The sequence below is a fragment of the Talaromyces rugulosus genome, chromosome IV (assembly GCF_013368755.1).
Source record: "Talaromyces rugulosus chromosome IV, complete sequence".
Taxonomy (NCBI): domain Eukaryota; kingdom Fungi; phylum Ascomycota; class Eurotiomycetes; order Eurotiales; family Trichocomaceae; genus Talaromyces; species Talaromyces rugulosus.
The window spans coordinates 141,381-161,537 of record NC_049564.1 but is presented as its reverse complement, the minus strand read 5'-3'; the positions used below and the strand labels follow the sequence as shown (position 1 = coordinate 161,537).

Below are 20,157 nucleotides of genomic sequence, written 5' to 3'. Positions count from 1 at the left end.
AGAGATGGTGGAGGTGACTCATTCCAGCGTGGCGGTCAGCATGGCATCGCGGACGTGTTGGGTCGCACCGCACCCGACGAGCGGCACTCGCTGCTGGCTGGGCGTATTGATCATTCCTGGATCGTTGCCAACTGGACCTCAGAACGAACGTATTACTGCAACAGTATTGCTACCATCACCATCACCATCACCATCACCATCACCATCACCATCTTGTCTGGTGGTTGTGGTTGTGGTTGTGTTTGTGATTGTGGAAAGAGCCGACACCGGCCGCGGCGGCCAATCAGCAGCGCATCCCGGATGACTCAACGTGCAAGGCGGTCAAGAACACAGAAAGAAAATTCTCCCCAACAACAAAACAACCTCCGCGATAAGAAGAAACTCTTATTCTTCTTCCCTCCACCCTCCCTCTGACTTTCTCCCTCGAATTCCTCCCGACTACCCTATTGATTCCTACTTCGCAATGGCCAAGCCCAAGGTCTGTCTGGCATACTCTGGTGGCCTCGACACAAGTGAGTAGCAGGAGTAAATAACAAGCAGTACCAGCTCCCCATGCTCATTCCTCGTCGCGTGCAGGTGTCATCTTGAAATGGCTCATTGAGCAAGGATACGATGTCGTCGCCTTCATGGTACCTCCCCCCGCCATTTTCGTCTTTTCTGCTCGATAAACTAAAACGTAACCCTTTGATAAGGCCGACGTCGGCCAGGTCGAAGACTTCGCCGCCGCCGAGAAGAAAGCGCTCGCCGTGGGCGCCGTCAAGTTCGTCGTCGAGGACCTGAAGCGCGAGTTTGTCGAGGAGCTGTGCTTCAGGGCCATCCAGTGCAACGCCATCTTCGAGGACCGATACCTGCTCGGAACGTCTTTGGCCCGCCCGGTCATTGCCCGCGCCCAGTGCGTTTATTTTTTTGTTGTTGTTTTGTAAGAGAGCCAGGCTGATAAATATCGCATAGGATGCGCGTGGCCCAGCAGAACGAGTGTATTGCAGTGTCCCACGGCTGCACCGGCAAGGGAAACGACCAGGTCCGATTTGAGCTGGCATTTTACGCCATCCAGGTATGGGGTCCCCGAGACGGACAGAGCAGATACAGAACAGATCATGCTAATGCTAGTTCCTTGTGCAGCCATCCATCAAAGTCATCGCGCCGTGGCGTCTGCCCGAGTTTTTCGAGCGTTTCGCCGGCCGAAATGACCTGCTCGACTACTCCGCTCAGGTCGGCATTCCTGTGACGTCTACCAAGGCCAAGCCCTGGAGCATGGACGAGAACCTGGCCCACTGCTCGTACGAAGCCGGCATTCTGGAGGACCCGGACGTCACGCCCCCCGATGACATGTGGAAGCTGACCGACTCTCCTCTGACCGCGCCCAACACGCCCGAAGAGTTCAATCTATCGTTCGAAAAGGGCATCCCGTCCAAGTTGACGACGGCCTCGGGCCAGACACTCACCGACTCGGTCGAGCTCTTCACCACGCTGAACGCGATTGGCCGCAAGCATGGTATTGGGCGAGTGGACATTGTCGAGAACCGGTTCATCGGCATCAAGTCCCGGGGCTGCTACGACTCGCCGGCCATGACGATCCTCCGCGCGGCGCACGTCGACCTGGAGGGCCTAGTGCTGGACCGTGAAGTGCGTGCGCTGCGCGACCAGTTTGTCACGTTCAACTGGTCCAAGCTGCTGTACAATGGACTGTACTTCTCGCCGGAGCGCGAGTTCATCGAGAAGAGCGTCTTGGCCAGCCAGGACACGGTCAACGGCACCGTCCGGCTCTGTGTCTACAAGGGCGCCGTCTCCGTGCTCGGCCGCTTCTCCGAGACCGAGAAGCTGTACAGCGCCGAGGAGAGCAGCATGGACAGCCTGATTGACTTCAGCCCGGTCGACACGACGGGGTTCATTGGCATTTCTAAGATCCGCGTGGCCAAGTACGGCCAGGCCAAAGCCGATGCTGGCGAGAGCCTCAGCCGCGCATAGAGTTTGGGGTGTATAGGGACATGACACGAGGCGTTTGATATTTGGCTGGGCTGAAGGGGCTGGTTGAAAAGCTGTTTGTTTACACAAAATAGAATGAATCTATATTATCACGTTAATTGGCAAGCTGTAAACAGGAGTACATGTGTACATGTACTTGAACATGACTTATCTCAATAACAATAATGATATCAATGTTGTATTGGCCTTGCACATAATTATCATATAATTATAATGTTTGCACATAATTATTGTAATGTTGTGATGGCGCAGGACAAAGTCCGAAAACCGGCACGTGCTCCGGTCCGGACACAGAGAGAGACCGGAACTTAACCGCTTCAATCACGCATCAACTGATATAAATACATGTACATGTCAACCACCATTGAGCCTTGCATGTCAGGCCTCGGCGTTACATGTAAATGGCATCGCATTCAATGACATCTCTCCGCCCCGTGGCCTTTCTTCACCTGGCCCGACGTGCTCCCCGCTCAACACCGGCATTGCTGTCCTCGCGCACCATGGCATCGTACCGCCAGGCCAAAGACTGGAGCGCAGACCAGTATCTCAAGTTCGCCGAAGAGCGCACACGTCCGGCGCGCGACCTCCTGGCCCAGATCCGCGCAGAAGCGCCGCAGCGCGTCGTCGACCTGGGATGCGGCCCTGGCAACTCGACCCAAGTGCTTGCAGATCGCTGGCCCAATGCGCACATCACCGGCATGGACTCGTCGCCGGACATGGTCGACAAGGCGCGCAAGACGCTGCCGCAGCTCGACTTTGAGCTGGGCGATCTGGCGACGTGGACGCCGCCGTCTGGCAGTCCGGTCGACGTGTACTTCTCCAACGCCGTGTTCCAGTGGATGCCCTCGGACCAGCGACTCCCCCTGATCAGCCGTCTGATCCAGACGCAGGCCTCCGGCGGCGTCTTTGCCTTCCAGGTGCCTGACAACTTCCTCGAGCCTTCGCACGCGATGATGCGAGAGACTGCTGCAGACGGCGGGCCCTGGACAGCCGTGCTCAAGGACCGCCAGCCGGCGCTGGCCAAGTTCCAGTCGGCCCAGGACATCTACAACCACTTGAGCCCGCTGTGCGCGAGCCTCAACATCTGGCACACCCATTACTACCACATCCTGGACAGCCACGAGGCCGTGGTGGAGTGGGTAAAGGGGACGGGCTTGCGGCCGTTCATCGACCCGCTGTCCGACGAGGACCGCCAGGCATTCGTGGCCAGCTATCTAGCGAGGCTGCAGAGCGTGTATCCGACGTGCGTGGATGGGAAGGTGATTTTGAAGTATCCAAGGCTGTTTGTGGTTGCCGTCAGGCAGTAGAGGCATGCATGTTACTTGTTATATATTGCATTGGAAGCGCGTTTAGATACATTACATTACATTAGACAGCTGTCACACTTTACACATGCCTCTCAGCTCTTCTGTCCCGAGTCTCTCGACCCTCCGTGTACGGCCATAGCATTCATTTTTCCATATTCTTGTCCGCCGAGTCTCCGAATCCGACGTCGCATTCATTTTCACACTGGTCAGTCTTAGCGGCACTTAGTCTGCCCTAAGGTCTGCATATGCTTCTGCTACTGGCCACGGCTCTGTAGTTCTGCAGGAAAAGTGGCGCCAAATCTGTCAAATGTTCGCTGAGCTGGTGGCAGCCTGGATCGATGCCATGTCTGTCTATGATCACAAACTCAGAGCCTATAGGTGGCGCTGCTCCACTGCTGCCTGTTCAGAGGAGAGAGAGAGAAAAAAAAAAGAGAAGAAGAGAGAAGAAAAGGAAAAATTCTGCTCAGACGTCGCAACGATCTCCACTCTCGCCTGCTAAACTCGGTTCGGCCTAATTAACTTTATTATTATTATTTCTCCCCTCTTCGTCTCTCCGTCTCTTCTCCTCTTCCTCTTCTCTCGTTGCGCCCCGACGACCCAGCAGTGAGCGACTTCAGAGCTTTGCGCTCACTTTTGCTGGCGAAAGCTCCATCTTTTATTATCTTTATTATCATAATAATAATAATAATAATAATACCTAATCCCTCCGGCCCGGCATGCCCGAGTTTTACCCCAGCCAGAAGACGGCGGAGGTCGCCGATGCGCAGGACTTGCACGAGAAAAGCCTCCAGGCGCATTCGGTCGCTGAAGAACCAGAGCGTAATGGCAGTCAAGATCCTCAGGAGGAGCAGCAGCAAAAGCAAGACCAGGGCAGAGCGCATGGGTTTCTGCAGTACATTCGCACCAGAGACTTTTGGCTGGTCCTGCTTCTAGGGTAAGTTGCGGAGAAACACCACAGAAAACACTAGGAAAAAAAAAAGAACATAACTGACCTTGCCTCCAGCCAGGTCATCGCCCTCGCTGATATCAGCTCGTCCACCTTCTCGAGCCTGCTCTCCTACAAAGGCACCAGCATCCCCGCCTTCCAGACGCTCTGGAACTACGTCCTGCTGAACATTGTCTACACGGGCATCACTATCTACAAGTACGGCTTCAAGAAGTGGTTCAAAATGCTATACACCGACTGCTGGAAGTACTTCATCTTGTCCTTTCTCGACGTCGAGGGCAACTACTTCATGGTGCTGGCCTACCGCTACACCTCGCTGCTCAGCGCCGAGCTGTTCAGCTTCTGGACCATCATCTGCGTCGTCTTCATCTCTGCCGTGTTCCTGCGCAGGCGATACCACATTACCCAGTATCTCGGCATCTTCGTTGCTTGCGGTGGTCTCGGTATGCTGATCGCCTCCGATCATCTGCGCGGCGCAAACTATCCGGCTGAGGACCAGCTTAAGGGCGACCTGTTCGCCCTGCTCGCCAGCACCATCTACGCTTTCAGCAACCTGTTTGAAGAGTTTATGGTCTCCAAACGCCCCATGTACGAGGTCATCGGCCAGATGGGCTTCTGGGGTATGCTGATCAACGGCGTCCAATGCGCCATTTTTGACCGCTCGTCCTTCCATGGCGCCACCTGGGACAGCCAGGTCGGTGGATATATCGCCGGTTATACCATTGTCTTGTTCATCTTCTACACCCTTGCCCCTATTATGCTGCGCATCTCGTCTGCCACTTTCTTCAACATTTCGCTGCTGACAATGAACTTTTGGGGCTTAATCATCGGTATCCAGGTGTTCCACTATACCGTGCAGTTCCTCTACCCGATAGCCTTTGTGCTCATCGTCCTCGGTCTGTTTATCTATTTCGTCAAGGAGGGCTCCTTGGGCGAGTCGACTAAGCCGTGGCTGGGCAACAACCAGGAACGCGGTATAGACGGCGTGGGAACTGGCCGGCGAGCCCAGGCAACAGGGCATGCCATAGTCTAGCTTTGATGTCCGTGGCGACGGCTTTGCTAGATATAGAAACAGTCTGCTGAGCAGATCTGATGCGTCCCTTTCTAATGTAGGATATAATATACACCTGAATTGCACACCTAAGCAAAGAAACATTGAATTACTCGCACAAAATTGCTATCCCTAAAGAGCTAACTCATTCTTCATTTGTCACTTCCGGCTTTACGAGTTTGATAGCGACTTCAGGATCCTGCGCATGGACCCGCAAGCCAATAACGCATACTGCATTCCACGGCGGAGGCCCATCACCTGTGTTTGATGACTCGGAATCGTCGTCCTTTTGTGTATTTTCAAGACCGTCTTCCTTTTGTCTGTTTTCAAGACCATCGTCCTTGTCGACTTTGGGCTCGGTCGAAGCACGAGGGAGCAGCTTTACTTTGCCCAAAACCTGATTTTCGGCGTCGTGGACATCTCCCTTTGCATTGATCCTCTTACTAGCACACTTTTCAACCTCTCCCTCAGTGAGCTCTCCAATCTGCTCCCCGTCTTCGTTAAGAACCTGTCCCTTTTTGTTGACTCTGAAGCCGTCTAGCGTCTCGAGAGGGAGGGGTTCGGATTCCACGGTATTCTCTTTCTTGGTCTGGTCTTCTGCACTGTCCTTCACATCGTCTTTCACATCGTCCTTTTGCTCGTCTTTCTGTTGGCCCTTGTCTTGTGATGACTCTTGTGTCTTGCCAATTTCCGTGTCGCTACTTGTGTTCCCCTGCTCTGGCGGGCCATCATTTGGATTGCTGCCTTTTTTATTTGCAAAGTCGTAATTCATGCCCACCTGCCTCAACTTTTGCGGGTTATCCTCGGCCCAATCCTTGACGACATCTTCAACCACCTTCTGATCGAGGTCCCTAGTCGCGAGAACCTTGGGCACGACTTCGTACTGTCCAGGCTCAAGTTCAATCTCAGCGCTGACCGACCGGTCCTCCCAGGAATGAACCGGCCGGACCATCACTATATGATCTTCCGACTTTGAGTTCTTTTCCTGGAGAATGAAATGCAAGGCAAACTTGTACTGGCCCTCTAAACCGCTAAAGTAACGTTTATCAAGCTTTTTTTTTGGCCGTTGTCAGCTTATCCTTCTCAATGAACGTGGAACGTGTGATATACCTGACAAAGCACAAAAACCACCGGTCCAGCCTTTTTGATTTCAACGAAGAACTTTGTTCGAAGAAATCCCGTAACCCATGGCACATTTACACTTGTCCATTGCTGAACCACGGTCCATTTTGCATCGAAAATTCGCGTGCGATGAACGAACATGAATGTTGAGAGAAGGTCCTCGTATGCCATCCAGAAAACGCCGTCGTCTCCAAATGTATGCTGCAGCTTCTGCAGCCAGTACGGTGTCCATTCCTTGGAACCATCGCTCCATGGCCCATTCCATTCGCCTATACCTTCCATATCTCTCTGCCCCCAAGGGTTTCTGTCGATGATGGTATCATAGTTCAGTATCAGATCTGCGCGACGACACCCCAAGAATAAATAGATAAACAAAGTGCTCACCTGATTAGCACTAGTCTTACTTTCTCCCCCTTCTCGTCCGCCTCCTCAACAGCACGGAGGATTGAGTATGCGTGTCCCAGAGCCAGACCATTTTGAGTTGAATCCCACCCGGTGCCCATAGCTGACGCGGCAAAGACAAAACTTCCCTCTGAGCCGGTAAGTTCACCCCACAGCCTGTTCTTGTTTAGAACTCTATTAGTCGCAATTGTGGTTGTGACCCCCCCGGTAAGATCCTCGACGCCCTCTCCGGCCCAGCCCCCAGAGATGGCATCGTAGTCTCCATGAATTTTTGCATACGCCTTTTCCATCAGAGGTAGCCATGTTTCATTTGGATCGGAGCATTTGGCAAAATAGAGGGCCTCTGACCCTGTTTGATTGCGCTTGCGGTACTCCCTTGCCCGCTTGCCAGTGCTGTCGTATGCGTTGGAAGTGGAAGAATAGTCGGCGTTGGCCAGATACAAATTATCGTCGACAACAGTTGAATGCCACTCTCCATCCCTATAGAAAACAAAGCCGTAGACTCCGCACTCGCTGTCCCGAGCCACGCATATCTTCTCCATCAAATCCTGGCGGTTGCAGATCGTCGCCACTGCTGCAAGCCACCAGCAGTCACCACTGGCACCTTGGAGAATATCCGTATTGGAGAACCCGTCGATGGTAAATTCCGGTTTCTCGAAGATCCAATCAATCCTATGGACTGAACCAACAAAATAGGAGTCGGAGTCGTCGTCGCTCAAAGATGACGAATAACCTGTCTGCTCGGAGGATTCAGACCCATTGTACTTCTTGTTGTTACTCCGAGCTAGACCGCGAAGGCAGTTCTTCAGACCGTTCTTGTAATCATGCTCAATATCAAAGTCTGGGTCTGCGAATTTCTCATTTGTACGTCTGCACTCGCGAACGATACGTTTTACCTGCTCTTTGCATTCCTGGGCCGCGGCTTCGTAACTCTCAGCAGCATTACGAGCGGACAAAGCCCCTTGGACACGAGTTGGATGGAGAAGATTGGTATATAGATGCTGAGGGAATATTGAGGTTACTGGGCTGGGGCTCTTGGTAATAAACTTTTTCCAGAAGTCGGTTATGACATCTTGGGAGCCCTTGTTTGAATCTTTCTTGATCGCTGGCTGGCTGTCGGCCATGTTTCTCGCTCGGCTTTGACTAAGTGATGAATAGTTGAGTATAATTCAAATATCCTTTGAGAGCTATGAGATTATCAATATTCTAACACTTGAACGTTTAAAGTGTTGCAGCCCAATAAGTCTAACTGAATCAGGAAATCCTTTCGCTCAGCTACGGCTGATTGAAAAAAAAAATTTTTTTCTAAAAATATTATTGCCAACACAACGCGTCGCACATCCCTGCACATTTAGCTCGTCTTAGTTACGGATACATACTTGGCATGTAGGCATCAGGCTGAAGCTGAAAGCTACCTTGTCATACTCTCAAGGAAGTGCCTGGTATCTTGACAGAAAAGCGAGCGGGGTTTAAAGCGGCGTTTTTGGTACTTAGTGAAGGTTGAGAAATTCGACAGTTGTAGATCGGTTTGCGATAGTAGGACTGAATTATTAATTGATATGAATCTATGCTTAGTCCTTCGAAATGCATGCGTTTATTCACTGGTAGCAACTCTTCCAGATTGGGGCGTAACTTTCGCAAATTATCGGATGTTGAATCAATCAATACTTTCAATGTGTCAATTGATACAATCGGGCTCATAAATACAAAAATTATAGGAACCACCGTAAGAGATTAGCAATTGATGGGTTAACTTGTAAGCGGGGTAAACCGCAACATTCAACATTTAAAGTACATACACATGCCTATTGGAGTATTAATTATCCCCGGTGACAGTACATGTAGTCGGAGCATTGGCAACCTGAAACATAAAATATTAAATGCAACCTTGAATTTATGCATATTATAGTTGATTTCTTGTTTGGTTTTCTTGCCCCACATCTAACCTTCTACTCATAAAAGTGGATTATCTCAATAACATTGCAAAGGCTGTTGTTCTCTTTTATCCCTGTGCGCTCTCATACATTTCCTCTCTTCCAACGTTCCCATTTTTTCTTAAAAAATCTACTTGTATACGTTTAAAATTGGACACAATAGATTGACCTGTGAGATTCATTTATAGATACCCCGTTGATGTCCCATGCTGAGTTTGTAAATTCGCTATGTATGTACAGTGGGAAAGTGCCCTTTAATTATTAAACAGGGCATACTCGACTATGAAAGTCTCTTACTAAGATCAACCGATGTTTCAGCAGTCGTAATAAAGTACCTCAAGCGTTATACACCCTTGAACTCTATCGCTGATTGGCGGAGTCAATGGTTCTTATTCCGGCTTTTAATTAATCTATTCGTCACATCGGGGACCATTGGTGTACATTCAGTGTTATAAGTAGTATTCTATGCGCCTACAAAATTGAACGATTTCCCCAATAAACTAGATTGTCTTGCCAAATAGTCCACGTGTACTACCTTTTTCAACAAAATGCAGTTGATTACTGCCCTCGCCATTGCACCTATCCTCGCCACTGCGTCGTTCTTGTCTTCTGGTAAAAGCATCAAGAACAGCAAGCGAGCAGATACCTGGGGTGGAAGTGTCTCCCTAGGCCCGACCCAATCGACCATTGTTCACGCCGTAACGACCATTATTCCCGGAGATGCGCCATCGTCTCAGAATGGTGAACTCTTTCTCTGGCCCGGGATGAGCAACGGCACGGGCGACTTGATTCAGACGACCTTGGAGAGCTGGTCTGATAATTCCTGGTGCGGAGCAACGACTGGTCAGTGGTGTGTTCGCGCCAGTGTCTTTGGCAGCTTTGGGCAGCTGGATGGGACCCCCAGCCCGGTTAGTGGTTCGGAAAAGGTCAAGATCGAGTACATATTAGAGGATGACAATGAGACATGGACCCAGTGAGCACTCTCCTCCTCCTTCTTTGACCTAACGTGTCGAAAAATAGTAAAATTAATACAGAAACACAGACTGGTTACAAACGCGGACACTGGTGTTCAGCTTTCCAACTACTCACTTGCATCGGGCCCATATATGACAGGGTAAGAGTTCTTCTTAGCCTTCATTATGATCAATGCTTTCCACTAAACTCATCACTTAGATACGGTACTGGAACCGAGTGCGACGATTCGTGTACGGGAACCATCGCTGCTCAACAGTACGTTGATACTACTATCACTCTTGCCGACGCGGACACTACATTTGGCGGCACCATTGCGACTGCTGTCGGTGCCAGCTACACTGGTTTAAGCTCAAGCCAGGACGGAAAAATCTGGACTATCGATACTATAAACATTCCGGCTATGTAAGGGAACTTGAAGTCTTGTACGATGTCTATTAAGCTCTGCGATATAGTGCTCAGTCAAAATAAATGAAAATAAGAAATAACGAGATTAAAAGGTATCTGATCTTAGGGATTTATGCAATTTGGCAATAATGCGTAATGTTTGGAAATAAACCGGTAAATTCTAAAATCTTGCCCCTTCTGGTCCAACACTCCAAGCTATGACCAAAGAATGTTAATCTTCTGAAGCCCCCGCTTCGGTGGCGGTAGTGGCTCTGGATTTCTTCTGTATTGCTCGATGAACGGACGAATTGGTATTTCTTCCAAGGGCACAATCTTGGTCTTTTTGGTGAATTTGTAGCCAAAGTACAAGATGATAATTGCCGGCAGGTTGAGATAGGATGATACAAAGGTCTCGGTATCCCAGTGGCCATGGATAAACGTACTGTATCCGCCTGTGAAGAACAAGACGAGAAAAACGATGAGTGAGATCCAAGTGGAGTAGGGCTGGAAGGGGGCAGCCCAGGGAAGCTCGGTGTGCCGGTCAATGCCTTGTTTCTTGCAGCCGTAATAGAATCGCAGGTAGACAACGCAGATGGTCATCCAGTTCACGAGGGTAGCTATAGAGACAATATCTTGCAGCCAGGTAAAGACGGTGCTCGCAGAGTCAGATAGCGTCATATAACCCAAAGCCATGAACAGCCCGAAGAAGATAACGCAGACATAAGGAATGCCGAAGCGGTTGATGCGTTTGAAGACAGCAGGGGCGTGGCCATGGTTTGTCATACCGAAGAGCATACGTGAGCCGGCGAGCATGTTTGAATTACCGGAGGACCAGGCAGAGGTCAGGACGACGGCGTTGATAATGGAGGGCACAACCTTGATGCCGGCATTGCGAGCAGCGATGACGAACGGGGATGCAGAGGCGGTTCCAGTCGAGCCCAGCAGATTAGGATCATTTGAAGGGACCACTAGGCCAACCATGAAGATAGACAAAACGTAAAAGAGCAAAATGCGGACAAAAATGCGCTTTGCTGCCTGGGGGATTGCCTGTCGTGGGTTGCGTGTCTCAGCGGCGGCGACGGTGATGGTCTCAATACTCGAGTACGCATATAGCGCATTGTTAAAGGTAGTCCAAAAACCCAGAAACTGACCGAGAGAGCCGCCAATATCGAGATACTGTACAAAGGGGCCCGGATTTCGCCAGTACTGAAAGCCGATTGAGGTGTGGTTCGGACCACCACCACAGGTCACAACTAAGGACATTAGGTTAATTCCGATGATGAGTATAATCTTCAGCATGGAGAAAAAGAACTCGAGCTCTCCATAGACGCGCACAAAGGTAAAGGTGGTGGCAAGGATCAGCAAGCTGAAAATGGTAATCCAGACCGCATTGTTGATGGTCACCCAGAACTCAATGACGACGGCCGCCGCGACAATCTCGGCCGGAATAGCAACCAGAATTGAGTATACCTGATTCCAACCATTGGCGAACGACAAAGCAGGGTCACAGAACAGTTCTGTATAGCGAACGACACCACCGGTCAGTGGAACCAGCGAACCCATTTCACCCACTCCAAAGACCACGTTGGACACGAGCAGACCCACGATCGAGTACCCTAGAAAAGCACCCAATGGACCACCATTACTGATTGCCCGTCCAGAGCCCAAGAACAAACCAGTTCCGATTGTACCGGCCAACGCGATCATCTGAATGTGACGTTGGTGCAGGCCCTGCCTGACAACGTGGACTTCTCCGAGCTGTTCGGCGATGTCTTCCTGGTCGCCCACATCGCCGTATTCGGGCTCGTAAGGGAGGGTTGTCTTTTTCTCGGCCATGACGGTCTCACAGCCCTTATCTGGCGGGCGGGCGGGCTTCAGGATGAGAGCAGCGGGATTTGTGTAAGAAACGAGCAACTAAAGCAAAGCAAGGAACACCGAGAGGAACACATGATATAAGGAAAGAAAACGACACCGCGTATCTGGACTAGGCGCGTGGCTTGTTGGTGATTTCGTTTATGCGAAGTCATGTTACAGTTGTTATCAGGCGTCGTATGAGCCTATTGGCTCTGATAGGAGGCTATCTGAGAGACTTCGTTGATAAAGTCATAGCTGGAAGAAACCAATTAACGCCCGCTAGGTGTCTTTAGTGTTGTTCTAGACGAATTTCGATCGCTTTGACACATGTAGGAGTTCACATATCAATGCTAGGGTTAACCCCCGAGCTTGACGTCGCGTGGTGGACTGATAAGGTGGGGGAATCGGATTCGGAAATGATTTCGTTTGGGATTAAGCAGAGCTGGGTTGAATAGCAATAGACTAGTAAGTGCCTCTCCATCTTCTAAGGTTTGTGTAAAATAGTGTAAAATATGCTAAGAAGAACGCGCGGCCCCGTTACTATAGTGTGAAACCCCCCGAATTAAGCAAGATAAATGTTACAATCTACATGTACCGCGCAATTCAATTACTCCGCTAGAAATACAAGCGCTTGGCCCTTATGACGTTGCATTGATCGCGAGGGAGCGTGCATAATTTTGATTATGTCGTCGTCTCAATCCTGATTAGACCCAAAGATAACCATTGCATGGGCCCAGCAAATTATCTGGAATATGGAGTAGATAGAAAGTAACGACGGCTGGCTGGAAATGATAACGTAGTTTGGCTATACTGCATATTCCATCGATGGCGCCTGATATCACGTTACGAAAGCAATCATAGCGCCATCCAGGCTCTCGATGGCTCTCTCGCTATCTCTGTCCTGCTTTAGATATGGAAACTAGAAAGAGAACCTGAGAGCTAAACTGGAAATTTCGAAGAAAACATGTCAGATCCAGATTAAATTAACTAATCACAAAGCAATGGATACGAATTGATTTACCAGTTAGACAAAGAAAAGCCCAAGCTGGGATAGAGGAACCAAGTATCATCCGTAACAGGTTATTAAGGTAGCAATTTCCATTTTTTCCCATCTCATCCAGTTACAACTCTTCCTCCTCTTCGGCACCATTGGAGACATGGGAAGTCTCCAAAATCTCCCAATTGCCAAAGTCCGGATCGAGCAGGTCAGCATTACTTTCTGCCTTGCCGGAACCGAAATTCTTCAAATTCCATTTTTCGACCCCTTCAATTCCCTGCAAATCCTCTTTGAATTCGCGGAATACATCGGCATTGAGACGTTCGTATTCACTATAATCCTTTGGCCACTCTCCAAATCGTTCGATGGCTAACTTGAACAGCTCAAGGTGCTGGCGAACATGCTCACCCTCGGAAAGATTGCTTTGAGCAGAAGCTCCTGCTGCTGCGAGGTCAATTGAGGAGGCAGATTCATCTAGACACAAGCTCATGTCACCCCCATCGAGTTCGGCATAGGTTGGATCGGTGAATGCGCGAAGGATATTCTCATGCACCGCTGCAGACTTTTTGTAGTATCGGTGCGCCATGTCTTGTCCACCTTTCTGAGATTGGTATCGTTGGGCGACACTTGAGTACAACTGCGATAGCAAAATGGACATATCGAGCGTGATTTTATGGCGATGGCCATGTACGCGACGGCAATTGTAAACCGTATCTTCAGCCAAGCGCACAGCGGCAGCAGTGTCGCCTACAAGGTAGCGGGCAAGGATAAACCGGCGTCCCAGAGCAAAAGTGATGGACGACTGCCAGGATCGCTGCGCCTCGCGGCTGTTCCAAAGCAAAGTAAGGAGCCAGGCCAAAGTCTGATAGTCACGTTGCTCTCCGAGAAGACCGATCAAGTTATTCAAGTGGCTTATGTTAAGTTGCGCTAGATTTATCTTCAGATCCTTCAGCACGCTCAAGACATCCTGTATGATAGTTGCCGAAATACCCAACATTTTCTTGCGGCCCGTACCGTCAATGGCATTAGATATCTGTCTGCCGGAAATAGTCATTCCTAGCTGGAAGACAAACTTGACGATGGTAGTAGTCCGATATGATTCGTGTGCGGAGATGTATTTGAAAGCAGCGAGTGCGAGGTCACAGGCCTCCGCATATTTTTTTTCTGTAATCAAGCTCTGAACACGTTTCTCGCAAGCAATGCCGACAGATCGAATGAAGTTGTTAGACTCGTGAATACTAAAGTAATCCAGCAAAGTCAATGCAAAAATTCGAACTTGGGCCGCTTCTGTCAGTTTGACTCGCTTGGCCTCTGTGGCCAAGAAGTAATTAGTAAATTCTTCAAAGACACGATTTGCGGTTGAATGGCGCTCTTTTGACAAGAGGAATGCATAGAGTCGTGCAGCAGTGGCTGAGACACTGTATAAAGTAACGTCTTTTGAATGCTTTGTGAGATTCCTGAATTCTTCAAAGTATACGTATTCGGTCGTCAGAGAAGAGAAGATCTCGTTCAGCGTAACAGAAGAGTTTTGACGCAGACTATACTCTAGTTGGGCCAAGAACACAAGGCTCTGGCGTTCCTTCGAAGAGAGGTCGAACTGGACTGTCTTGATATTTGTAGTGTCCTTCATGATTATCTGACGGTAGATCTCCTGTGACAGTTCCGTGGCTTTGGTGGTCTGCTTAGACACTATATAACTAGACGCAATGGCGGTGGCTGCAGCAACCAGTCTGGTAGAAGAGGTTTCAGTTGATAAAATCTGCACTGTGGCTTCTTTGAGTTCCTGAACCACCGACTCTGTCTCTTCGCGTTTCGAATAAAACGAAACCATTTCCTGCATCTTGGATAGAGATTCTTCGTGCGCCCAGCCATGGGTCTGGCGAACGGATTTGATCCGACGTTTGAGCACCGAAACGGCTCGCTCGACCTGAGACGTCGAGACTGACTTGCTTTCTGTTGACGTGACAATAGCAGTTTGCTCTTCGTAAATAGAGTCAAGAGTAGCGGTGATTTCTTGGTAGTCAATTTCTTCTGATTTCAATTTTAATAGATCTTCATACAGATGGATCGCTTCAATCTCGTAGCGCTTAGACTCTTGACAGAGCTTTGCCAGAGTCAATGTGGCTTGAATCGTAATCGAAGCCGTGGCACCAAAGGTTGCCTTCACCTTAGAGTGGTACTCTACTGTGATCTTATGAATGGCAGTAAACTCGCTCTGTAATGTCCGAAGACAATGTGTGTAGCGTGAAAAAAAGGTCTTGACAAATTCCTGCTGCTCAAATTTAATGCTGACTTTGGGTTGCTGTAGGAACGTGTTGAAGATGATCTTGTAATATTGCACAGCGTCCGAGTACCGCCCTTGGCTCCAAAGTTCCGTAGCTACAATGATGAGAGGCTCGATTGCTTCTTGCTTGGAGATGTCTGATTCCTTGTTGATGGCACTGATAATCTGACGGTAATAGTCGACAAATATCGGACGAGGGCGAGTGAGCTCTGCTAGAACCCAGAGATTCTGGATTACAATCTGGTGGTGCAGACCATAGTGTCTTATATAGTCACTCAACATTTCCTGTCTAAGATGAATGACCTTTTCTGTCTGAGAGGTGCGTTCGAAAAATCGAATCAGCACTGTTGTGACACGGTCTAATAGCTTGTCTCCGACCTTGCGATCCGATCGAACGGCACGGTAGATCCGGACAAGAATGTCTTCTTCTTTCGCAAGACGTCTTCGAGAATGGTAACATTGACTCAGTCTCTCAGCAAGCTCGATGCAATGGTCTACATGCTTGCTCGGAAGGGTGACATCTTCAAGAGAGGGTGCGAATAGCGCACCCCAAATTCCGTGCAAAACACGTTTTAACAGCCGTGTTGCATCTTGCCAGCGGTGCTGCGAGATATATCGACTGTATAAGGTCGAAACAGTCGTGATAGAGGTTTCATCAATAGTGGTAATTGAAGTAGACGCCTCATAGACCATTTCTTCAAGAACAGTTTCCGATGTAAAGGAGGACGATGAGCTGGACGATGAAGACACTACATTCATAACCTCTTTAGAGGTGGACTGGATACTTTGCTGGATTGACTTATAGCTGGACGTATGCACTCGACCGGTGCTCTCGTAATATTGGGCACATCGCTTGAAGACGGATATGGCTACAGCAGACAAACCAACCGTTTTCATAACCTCAGCTACCTCGACGAGGTGAGAGATAGTAGACTCAGAGGAGAGACTCGATTGCTGTTCGTACTCCTGCCACGTCGTTGTTAGGAGAGACGAGGCTTCATACTCACGCTTCTGAGATTTCAAAAACTTGGTGTAATTCAACACCGCTGTTATTTTTCTCTCTTCCCACTCAGCAGAGTAATGAATACGACACTCGCTGGCTGCATGCTGCCAAATCTCAACGTAAGTACGCTCCGCAAGAGCAAGGTTGCCCTCGGTAACATACTTCTCGGCCCTTTGCAACAGAGTAATGAAGTCATATTTGGCTGTCTCCTTCAGCTCGTCCTCTTCTGATACGTCGAGCAGCAGCAATCCTGCATCGATTTCGGTATCTTCATCCTTGGTTGTTTTGTGACTCTTGAGATGCACGTGAAGGTTTGCGTTGATTTCACGGACTTCTTGAGAGTCCGCTCCATATTGTTGGATAGTAGTAGACCGGAGAGATAGATAGATTTCCCTTGCCTTGCGCTCTTCCTTAATGAATTGATAATGCTCTGCCAGTTGAGTCAACGTCGAGATGATAATTTCCGAAGTTGCGCCATAGTGAGACTTGTAGCATTCAATCAAGAGTAGCATCACTTCTTCTCTCTTAATCATGGTTTCGGTCTTTGAACTAGTGACACTGCTCGCGGTGACCTCCAAAAATATACTTGCCACTTGCATAGTGATAATGTGGTGCTCACTAAGAAGCTTACGGCTAAGGGTCAAGGCTTCGTATATTGTCTGGGACGACTCTGAGACGTGTGCAATTTGACGATGAAACAGCGCCAGCGTTATGGTTGTTTGGAAGGTGGCAATATGATTGGGAGTGAAAATGTCGCGGCAGAGATGAACCACAGTTGCATACCACGACAACAACAGTGGTGCATCCTTGTTCTCCCAGAAGGTTTGTTGTAAAAGAAAGAAAGTTGTAGTAACTGGAAACACTTTTCCAAATTCCTTTGCTGCCGCCTTTTCGCCGTCATTTATGAATACAGCAGTTTTGCGAAGATGTACCATCCAGTAACGTAGTGCAAAGTCGAGAAGGACGTGTTTGCGAAGAATATCGCCCACCTCGAACAAATCCAGAGGCGTCAATGAAGGCTCGCGATCTTCTGTGACGCTCAATCGTATGTATGCCAAAAGTCTACGAACAAGATCTGTATGCCTATCCTTCACATGCTGCACGAGTTTGCCCTTGGAAAAAACGTCCACAATGGCGGAGCGAATTTGTGCATGACGAAGGTATATATATCCGTCTTCAAGGCAAACTAATGAGTTAACTGGCTTTAGTAGGTGAAGTATATCGATATTCTGCGCCACCGTCGTAGCCTTATCAGCCTGAATAGATAGCAAAGCAGAGAGCTCTGGTTGAGACAACGGGCGTTCAGCTGTTGCGAGCCAGACTAGAATCAACTTTGCATTTTCCGTTAAGTCGGGCGCCTGTAAACACCGTGTGACGAGGTCGTTGATGGTCAATTTAGCAGCGACCAGTGTGTTGACTGATTTCTGCAGCGCCTCGGTGGTTTCTTCCTGGCGGGCTTGTCTTGCAGCAATCTTAGCCCACAGGAATGAGCCGTTGGCTGCCTGCGTAATCCGATCAACCAGAATTTCCTGTTCTACTTCAGACATGGTAATCAAAGTCTTGTGGTTTTGAAAGATATTGCGCACGACAGCGGCTATATCGTCGAGGATGAGGTCCGGGGTCACCGGTATATTCGCCTGGTCAGGCCGTGCTGGAGCGGCCTGTGAGCCGAGAACAATGAGTTTGAGCCCAGTTGCTTTTGAAGTAACCTCCTGCAATTTTTGAAGAAGTGGTGCCTCTCCGCCGGCGACCTCATCCATACCGTCGACGATTACAACAAGTGGTTTTGCTCCGCGAAGAGGGGACCCAAATGCTGTTTCCAGGACACTCCATAAGATGCGGTCGTAGTCCTCGTCGGTGACGGTGCGACGGCTATGCTCATACGCATCGCTCAATAACTGAAACAGGTGAGTGTTTCCGATTCTCTTTTCAAATAATTGACGCAATATAGCCTTGACAACAGCTCTGGAAGAACTTTCTGCGGGCACACGGCCGTCTAGGGAGGTTGTTAGAGTTAGGGGGGAAACGGTTCATAGACCAAACAGAGAGAACTTACTGTTTGGGACGAATAAAGTTTGATAAGAGACACCCCCGATAGGATGCTGCAGATGATCAACAATGACCGATGCCAGTACTGTCTTTCCGGAACCTGGTTTGCCTGCTATCGAAAGGCACTTGAACTGCGGGCTCTTTAGGAAACGAGTCAAGTAGGGCCCTACCCAAAGGCAGGTCAATTCTTCTCGGTCTTGCGCCAGATGAGATGTCGTTTCGGCCACATTGGCCAAGACGCGATCCTCTGGGGCCAGCCAGTTCTTTATGGTCTTGACTTCAGATACTAGAGATACATGATTTGATTAGCAGTTATACTCTACACCAGATACAAAAATACTACGGGAAAGACATGGCGATGACATCTCACCTCGGTCACCATCTAAATCGTCTCTGAGTAACTGATGCCGCCACATTGCCTCTGCTATCTTTTCACAACGACCCCGGAAGCTTTCAATCTGTCCGGAGAAAGTTCCATGAATGTTGACAGCGATAGAAGCCTTGGAAATGCTGCGCAGCGCTTTGTGAAAGTGAGTTGCAACACTTGCAACCAAGGTCACAAGGTCTGCGAGAGCAAGTATTAGCTGCTCCTTGATTTCCTGAGAAACATTGAACAGTTCTGTGCGTTCTAAGAGGTTGACCAGGACCATTGAAGTACTGTAGAAGAAACCGAATGATATCTTGAGAGCTGAGGCATTATCTTCCCCCAGCTATTGTGATTACAGATTAGAAATGTTGGCGGAACTGCAGGATAGAAAAAGAAAAGCTAACCTCAAGCAAAATGGCGCAGTATCCATAAGCAAGCTGCGCAGCCAAATAGCTATCACCAGCAAAATGTTCAATGGCCAGGTCGAAGGAGTGCAGCCTCTCAACGAAAAGCTGCGCCCATGCTAGGACTTTATCGTAGCTGCTTCCCTCGGGAGGCAGCTTGCTCATCCGTTGATGGCGGATCCAGTCGAGGAGAGTAGCATGAGTGGAGTTCAGTAATTTCGAAGAAGCCGTAGCACCTAACTCGTCGCCACTTCTCCGCTTTAGAGAGTACACTACATTTGAGATTGCTGATGACTCGTTGCCTGCGACCGTCTTTCGAGATGCTCGTCGAGATGCCACAGAGCGTGGACCACCATTGGAAAAGCTGTCGAGGTCCATCATTCCACCAGAAACGCGCTTCCAGTGGCCCAATCCCAGTGTGCCTGGTGTTGGTGATAGGGGATGAGAGGGTGCCCCTACTTGAAGTCCAGGGGCCATGGTGTTTGTGTGAACCCGTGAATTTGATGGATTGTTATGCCTTTGTCTGATGATAATATGCGAACTGTGATTAAGAGTAAGGTTTTTCACAGAAGTTTGCCTCTGATTCGGTGTAGAAGAAGGATTTTTTGCGGTTATAAGTGTCAGTCGAGGGGGGAGAGGAGTAGGTCCTTTGGATCTTTGTCCTCTACAGCACCCAAAGCAAGACATGCATTAAGGAGGGAAGAAATTACGTTAAGGAAATATTGCGTTTCTTCGATCTTCGGCAATTTATACTCTTATTTATATTTAAAATGGTGCAAATGGTGACAAAAATGGACATACTTTCCGGTGAAGCCGCCCAATTGTAGTTGTACAAGTGAGATACAGAAGGTGTGGACTTGCAGGGGTCCTAGACTGCCTGTCCTAGTGTTGCATGCACATTGTCTCTGTTGACTAGGATCACACAGACGAAAAGTCTGTCGCCAATTCCAATTTTTGGTCCGTCTGCAGTGGGTTGGTCTAGAGGACGCCAACACCGATCCAAGCACACAGTCTGCATGGGTCAATGTGCCATACTTGGCAATTCCTTCGGACTTAGAGGTAGTCATCAAGTTATTTCGCCGATAGTAGTAG

General features: G+C 49.1%; 7 protein-coding genes across 7 annotated transcripts; 4 read left to right on the top strand and 3 right to left on the bottom strand.

Moving 5' to 3' along the window:
- Positions 1-4: 4 nt before the first annotated feature.
- Positions 5-304, top strand: TRUGW13939_06829 (uncharacterized protein; the record flags this gene model as incomplete). Its single annotated transcript, XM_035489973.1, has 1 exon — positions 5-304. One exon carries the CDS (start codon positions 5-7, stop codon positions 302-304), a length of 300 nt encoding a protein of 99 aa, XP_035345866.1.
- A 159-nt stretch (positions 305-463) lies between these two features.
- On the top strand, positions 464-1,968 carry TRUGW13939_06828 (uncharacterized protein; the record flags this gene model as incomplete). The annotated part of the gene is made up of 5 exons (XM_035489972.1): positions 464-512; positions 577-629; positions 693-892; positions 952-1,054; positions 1,111-1,968. 5 exons carry the CDS (start codon positions 464-466, stop codon positions 1,966-1,968), a joined length of 1,263 nt encoding a protein of 420 aa, XP_035345865.1.
- Positions 1,969-2,402: 434 nt separating this feature from the next.
- On the top strand, positions 2,403-5,272 carry TRUGW13939_06827 (uncharacterized protein; the record flags this gene model as incomplete). Its single annotated transcript, XM_035489971.1, has 3 exons — positions 2,403-3,268; positions 4,030-4,227; positions 4,297-5,272. The coding sequence occupies 3 exons, from the start codon at positions 2,403-2,405 to the stop codon at positions 5,270-5,272; spliced, it is 2,040 nt and encodes a 679-aa protein (XP_035345864.1).
- A 163-nt stretch (positions 5,273-5,435) lies between these two features.
- Positions 5,436-7,956, bottom strand: TRUGW13939_06826 (uncharacterized protein; the record flags this gene model as incomplete). Its single annotated transcript, XM_035489970.1, has 3 exons — positions 5,436-6,341; positions 6,401-6,716; positions 6,797-7,956. Coding segments are annotated over 3 exons (2,382 nt in total), but the record flags the coding sequence as incomplete, so codon positions are not given.
- Positions 7,957-9,296: 1,340 nt separating this feature from the next.
- TRUGW13939_06825 (uncharacterized protein) lies at positions 9,297-10,129 on the top strand (the record flags this gene model as incomplete). The annotated part of the gene is made up of 3 exons (XM_035489969.1): positions 9,297-9,721; positions 9,791-9,862; positions 9,922-10,129. 3 exons carry the CDS (start codon positions 9,297-9,299, stop codon positions 10,127-10,129), a joined length of 705 nt encoding a protein of 234 aa, XP_035345862.1.
- Positions 10,130-10,323: 194 nt separating this feature from the next.
- On the bottom strand, positions 10,324-11,943 carry TRUGW13939_06824 (uncharacterized protein; the record flags this gene model as incomplete). Its single annotated transcript, XM_035489968.1, has 1 exon — positions 10,324-11,943. The coding sequence occupies one exon, from the start codon at positions 11,941-11,943 to the stop codon at positions 10,324-10,326; it is 1,620 nt and encodes a 539-aa protein (XP_035345861.1).
- A 1,139-nt stretch (positions 11,944-13,082) lies between these two features.
- TRUGW13939_06823 (uncharacterized protein) lies at positions 13,083-19,542 on the bottom strand (the record flags this gene model as incomplete). The annotated part of the gene is made up of 4 exons (XM_035489967.1): positions 13,083-18,241; positions 18,302-18,580; positions 18,665-19,004; positions 19,066-19,542. The coding sequence occupies 4 exons, from the start codon at positions 19,540-19,542 to the stop codon at positions 13,083-13,085; spliced, it is 6,255 nt and encodes a 2,084-aa protein (XP_035345860.1).
- Positions 19,543-20,157: the final 615 nt, after the last annotated feature.